The sequence below is a fragment of the Suncus etruscus genome, chromosome 2 (genome assembly GCF_024139225.1).
Source record: "Suncus etruscus isolate mSunEtr1 chromosome 2, mSunEtr1.pri.cur, whole genome shotgun sequence".
Lineage (NCBI taxonomy): Eukaryota > Metazoa > Chordata > Mammalia > Eulipotyphla > Soricidae > Suncus > Suncus etruscus.
Window position 1 is genome coordinate 68,228,376 of NC_064849.1, and position 6,287 is coordinate 68,234,662.

Sequence of the window (6,287 nt, forward strand, 5' to 3'; positions counted from 1 at the left end):
ACCATAATTGACTCCTGGAACCAGGCTGTAAATCATAACGACATCTTGATTCCAGCACAGAGATACCTTGAAGGGACGAGAGGGAGGTGAAACCAAACTGACTATCCTGCATTCCAACATGGGGCATCTTGGTCCCCACACGAGGGAGGCACCAAGAGATAACAGATGGCCCTTGAAGATTAGGGAAGATTGCACATAGTCACTAAAAAATAGAGTAACACATAGATGGCACAATAGGTATAGAATAAGGGTAAAATCTAGTTTAATGCTATTCTCACTTCTGTCACTGGCTTGCGTGAAGTATGATAGAACAAACAAGGCTTTCTTCCCCTAATTACTTTGGTCACTATGTTGTCAAGAGAATGGGTCCTCCACCCTGTAGATTAGGAGACCACCTGGAAGGTCCAGCCCATATCTCTACATGCCATTGGTCTAGGAGTTGGGGGTAGATGCTGTCATGAAGGGTCTGAACAGACAGAAAATTGCGCCTTTTTCTAAAAAAAATATTGGATGATTTAAACTGTATGAACCTATGAAATGATTTGACCTGTGTGCTCATTATCATATGAATTCCCTTAAATGTTTGTGAATTTGGATGCTTGGGGTCTCACTGCAGACTGAATTCCTGACTTGTGTGACACCCCAGAGCTCTGGAGAAATATACCTGCATTGCTGATTATATCTCTGAAGGTTCGTGGTCTCTAATTAAGGCGGTGGGCTCTCCCTGACCCTGGGCATTCCCAGACCCTGGGCTTTTCTCCAGGCCCTGGGCATTCCTGGACCTTGAGCCTTCATTGGGCCCTAGGTTTTCTTGGTCCCTTTTAACAGTCTTCATTAGAAAGCTCAACACAGCAGTGGTGAAGAAGTCAGATGTGGAGACCATCTTTGACAAGTATGACCGTATGGCCAGCTGTTTTGTGCATAAGGGCTGTGCCTTTGTCCAGTATGCTACCAGTATGCACCATGCCTACCTGGGCTGCTATGCTGGGAGAAAATGGGCAGGTGCATGGCTGGATATCAACAAACTCAATAGACCCAAAGGGCTGAAGAGACCAGCATCCGCCATCAACAGTGGTTACAGCTTTGATTATGATCACTACTTGGAAGACTTCTACCACAGGCTTTTCTTTTTTCTTTTTTTTTTTTTTTTTTTTTGATTTTTGGGCCACACCCAGTAATGCTCAGGGGTTACTCCTGGCTATGTGCTCAGAAGTTGCTCCTGGCTTGGGGGACCATATGGGACACCGGGGGATCGAACCGCGGTCCGTCCAAGGCTAGCGCAGGCAAGGCAGGCACCTTACCTTTAGCGCCACCGCCCGGCCCCTACCACAGGCTTTTCAACTATTAGAGCTGCCTGTCACCTGTGCCAGTTCCTAGGGCAGTCCCTGTGAAGTGACCCTGGATCACCATCCCCTTGGTTCGACGTGTCAAAACTATCACACCTGTCAAGCTGTTTGCTCGATCTGTTGCCATCACCACCAGCACAGCAAAGATCAATCTAAAGAGCATTGAGCTGATGGCCATTAAGACAGACCTGACACAGATTAAATCTAACACTGACTCCCTGCTGGGTCCTATGAAGCAGATCGCGACACAGAAGGCCAAGCCAGATGGCAAGAACAAGGTGACAACAGCAACAACAGTGGTGGCGGTGGCTGATGGCATTGGGAGTGGAGTTGGTGATGGCAGTGGCACCACCCAGCCACCAGCTCCCATAGAGAACACTCCTTCTGAGACTTGCATGCCTCTGACAGAAGCACAGTCTCGAAAAGATAGTGATGAAGAGGGATACTGACACAGTGATGACATGCTGGAACATAGCCAAGAAACAGATTCAGAGTATCAGGCCTTACAGTAAGCAGCCTAACTGGAGTGATGCCACTGACAAGATAAAGGTATGCATGGCCCCAGGACTCAGGCTGGGCACCCATTCTGGATGCCACACTCAGGGGATCCCAGAGGAGAGCTGGCAGCAGACGCTTCCTACCTGGCACAGAGCCAGGAGTAACCCCTGAATGCTGCCGGGTGTGACCCAAAAACAAAACAAAACTGCCAGGGCATACCTAAACTTTTAGAGGGGCTCAGCCCACCAGTTGTATCCTCAATTTTCCTGGTGAGGAGAACTAAATTAACCCCCATGGGGTTCCTCAAAAGGCCCGCTGTGGATGCCTTTTTCCTCTGCATGGATGGTTTAGGAATTTCCAAAGAGATGCTTGGCATTACATTTTCAGTCAGTATTTGGCTACTCTCCTTTGTAAATATCAGGCGATATTATGGCCTTAATCAAATAATTTGGCTCAGAAATTCCAGCATCAAATATTATTTGAGAACCTCTTTTCTGGATAATAGCCAGCCCTAAAAGCAAAGACAATACTTTTTCTCTCTTTTTCAAATATGTCCTTGCAGTTGCATTTTCTGGTAATCAAGGGCGTAACCAGAATGCAGATCCTGGCTATTGACTATTGACCCTCCTTTAGAAATAGGGAAACTCATTTTTGGGGATTTGGCTCCTCCCTTTACTTAACCTCTAAAACAATAGAGTCCAGTCTAGTAAAGATCAAGTTCCTAGATATTTTCTACTCCCTCCAAATCCTAATTTTGCATTTAAAGTAAACTTGCAAAGAGCTGCCTTGAGTTGTAACCTTCTCCTTTGTATCCTAAAATATTTACAGTCACACCCATAGCTTAGGTATTGTTACTGTTGTACTCTGCTTTGTAATTATAATTATTCTTCATTATAAATTATGACTAATTTTACCCCCTATAAATTCCCCTGCTCAAAAAATTAAACTTGTCACACTCTGCCAGAAGATGTATTGACCCCACATACACTGTGCGGTTTCATTATTTCATATTTCATATTCGCCCACTCGTGTTACCCATTTTTCCTCTCGTGAAGGATTGCTCTCCACTAGAGATGCTGAAATGCAAGACGCCTGCAGCACAAAACAAAACAAAATAAAATAAATAAAATATTATATTATATTTTCTTTTTTTTTTTTTTTGGTTTTTGGGCCACACCCTGTGACGCTCAGGGGTTACTCCTGGCTATGCGCTCAGAAGTTGCTCCTGGCTTCTTGGGGGACCATATGGGACGCCGGGGGATCGAACCTCGGTCCGTCCTAGGTTAGCGCAGGCAAGGCAGGCACCTTACCTCCAGCGCCACCGCCCGGCCCCATTATATTATATTTTCACATCCTTGAGTATTGGAAAAATTTCTAAAACAGTACTTAAACATTAGAAATCACCAAAAAACAAAAAAACACCAAAACATCGCCCAAAATTAGAAATCACAAACAAGGGCCCAGAGAGATAGCACAGCGGTGTTTGCCTTGCAAGCAGCCGATCCAGGACCAAAGGTGGTTGGTTCGAATCCTGGCGTCCCATATGGTCCCCCATGCCTGCCAGGAGCTATTTCTGAGCAGACAGCCAGGAGTAACCCCTGAGCACCACCGGGTGTGGCCCAAAAACAAGAAAGGAAGGAAGGAAGGAAGGAAGGAAGGAAGGGAGGGAGGGAGGGAGGGAGGGAGGGAGGGAGGGAGGGAGGGAGGGGAGGGAGGAAAGAAAGAAAGAAAGAAAGAAAGAAAGAAAGAAAGAAAGAAAGAAAGAAAGAAAGAAAGAAAGAAAGAAAGAAAGAAAGAAAGAAAGAAAGAAAGAAAGAAAGAAAGAAAGAAAGAAAGAAAGAAAGAAAGAAAGAGAGGGGCCGGGCGGTGGCGCTGGAGGTAAGGTGCCTGCCTTGCCTGCGCTAGCCTAGGACGGACCGCGGTTCGATCCCCCGGCGTCCCATATGGTCCCCCAAGAAGCCAGGAGCAACTTCTGAGCGCATAGCCAGGAGTAACCCCTGAGCATCACAGGGTGTGGCCCAAAAACCAAAAAAAAAAAAAAGAAGAGAGAAAGAAAGAAAGAAAAAAAGAAAGAAAGAAAGAAAGAAAGAAAAAAGAAAGAAAGAAAGAAAGAGAAAGAAAGAAAGAAAGAAAGAAAGAAAAAAGAAAGAAAGAGAGAGAGAGAAAGAAAGAAAAAGAAAGAAAGAGAAAGAAAGAAAGAAAGAAAGAAAGAAAGAAAGAAAGAAAGAAAGAAAGAAAGAAAGAAAGAAAGAAAGAAAGAAAGAAAGAAAGAAAGAAAGAAAGAAAGAAAGAAAGAAATCACAAACAAGGGGCTGGAGAGATAGCATGGAGGTAAGGCATTTGCCTTTCATGCAGGAAGTCATCGGTTTGAATCCCGGCACCCCATATGGTCCCCCGTGCCTGCCAGGAGCAATTTCTGAGCCTGGAGCCAGGAATAACCCCTGAGCACTGCCGGGTGTGACCCAAAAACCAAAAAAAAAAAAAAAAAAAAGAGAGAAATCACAAAGAAGAGACCATTAAATTTGAGTCTATTAACACGTAAAGCTTTGTTTATCAAAGGAAACTGTGGGAAGGGGAAGATTATACAGCAGTTAGAACACTTGCCTTGCACATGACTGACCTGCGTTCAATCCCTGGCACCCCCTAATTTCCTGATTTTATACAACACAGAGCCAGGAGTAATCCCTGAGCAGATCTGATACATCCCCCAAAGCAAAACCAAAATAAAAAACACCAAAACAAAACAAAAATGTGAAAAATAGAGAGATAGCTCAATAGTAGGACGTTTGTCTTGCATGCACCAGATCAGGATGGACTGTGGTTCTAATCCTGGCATCCCACATGGTCCCCGTGCCTGCCAGGAGCGATTTCTGAGAGCAGAGCCAGGAGTAACTCCTGAGCATTGCCAGACGTGACCCCTCTCCCCCCAAAAATGTGAAAAGTAGTCATTGAATGGAGAAAATAAGTATATTTGCATAAAATATCAGTAAGTGCCATATACTGAGGCTATCTGTAACAAATACAAATAGATAAACAACTTATTCAAAAGAGGGGGGCCGGAGTGATAGCATAGTGGTAGAGTGTTTGCCTTGCACGTGGCTGACCCAGGACTGTCCTTGGTTCAATCCCTAGTGTCCTATATGGTTCCCCAAGTCAGGAGTGATTTCTAAGCGCATAGCCAGGAGTAACCTCTGAGTGTTACTGTGTGTGACCCAAATCCCACCCCAAAAGGTGGAAATCCAAATGGTTAATAAATGCACTCAAGTTACTTAATTTATCAGTAATTGGAGAAATATTCATTCAAAACTACACATCTGGGCCCGGAGAGATAGCACAGCGGCCTTTGCCTTGCAAGCAGCCGATCCAGGACCAAAGGTGGTTGGTTCAAATCCCGTGTCCCATATGGTCCCCCGTGCCTGCCAGGAGCTATTTCTGAGCAGACAGCCAGGAGTAACCCCTGAGCACTGCTGGGTGTGGCCCAAAAAACAAAACAAAACAAAACAAAAAAACAAAAACAAAACTACACACCCACTAATGAAACAAACTGCAGAACTACCACATTTTCTTTTTTTTTTTTTTTTTTTGATTTTTTGGGACACACCCAGCAGTGCTCAGGGGTTACTCCTGGCTGTCTGCTCAGAAATAGCTCCTGGCAGGCACGGGGGATCATATGGGACACCGGGATTCGAACCAACCACCTTTGGTCCTGGATCGGCTGCTTGCAAGGCAAACGCCGCTGTGCTATCTCTCCGGGCCCAAGAACTACCACATTTTCTAAAGCAAGGTTAGGAAGTTATAAGAACTTTTGGGCCGGGCGGTGGCGCTAAAGGTAAGGTGCCTGCCTTGCCTGCGCTAGCCTTGGACGGACCGCGGTTCCATCCCCCGGTGTCCCATATGGTCCCCCAAGCCAGGAGCAACTTCTGAGCACATAGCCAGGAGTAACCCCTGAGCATTACCGGGTGTGGCCCAAAAACAGAAAAAAAAAAAGAAGCAAAAAAAAGAAAGAAAGAAAGAAAGAAAGAAAGAACGAAAGAGAGAGAGAGAGAGAGAGACAGAAAGAAAGAAAGAAAGAAAGAAAGAAAAGAAAGAAAGAAAGAAAGAAAGAAAAGAAGAAAGAAAGAAAGAAAGAAAGAAAGAAAGGAGAGAGAAAGGAGAGAGAAAGGAGAGAGAAAGAAGAAAGAAAGAAAGAAAGAAGAAAGAAAGAAAGAAAGAAAGAAAGAAAGAAAGAAAGAAAGAAAGAAAGAAAGAAAGAAAGAAAGAAAGAAAGAAAGAAAGAAAGAAAGAAGAAAGAAAGAAAGAAAGAAAGAAATCGCTCCTGGCAGGCTCGGGGGACCTTATGGAAGGCCGGGATTTGAACCACTTTCCTTTCTGGGTCACTACATGTAAGACAATCACCCTACCTCTATGCTTTTGCTCTGGCCCCTGGAACCATTTGGCATTGTT

General features: G+C 44.8%; 1 protein-coding gene across 1 annotated transcript; it reads left to right on the forward strand.

Annotated features, from left to right (window-relative positions):
• The first annotated feature begins 362 nt into the window (after positions 1-362).
• Positions 363-1,795, forward strand: LOC126001744 (RNA-binding protein Raly-like). The gene is made up of 3 exons (XM_049768984.1): positions 363-402; positions 829-1,120; positions 1,483-1,795. The coding sequence occupies exons 1-3, from the start codon at positions 363-365 to the stop codon at positions 1,793-1,795; spliced, it is 645 nt and encodes a 214-aa protein (XP_049624941.1).
• The last annotated feature ends 4,492 nt before the right edge of the window (positions 1,796-6,287 follow it).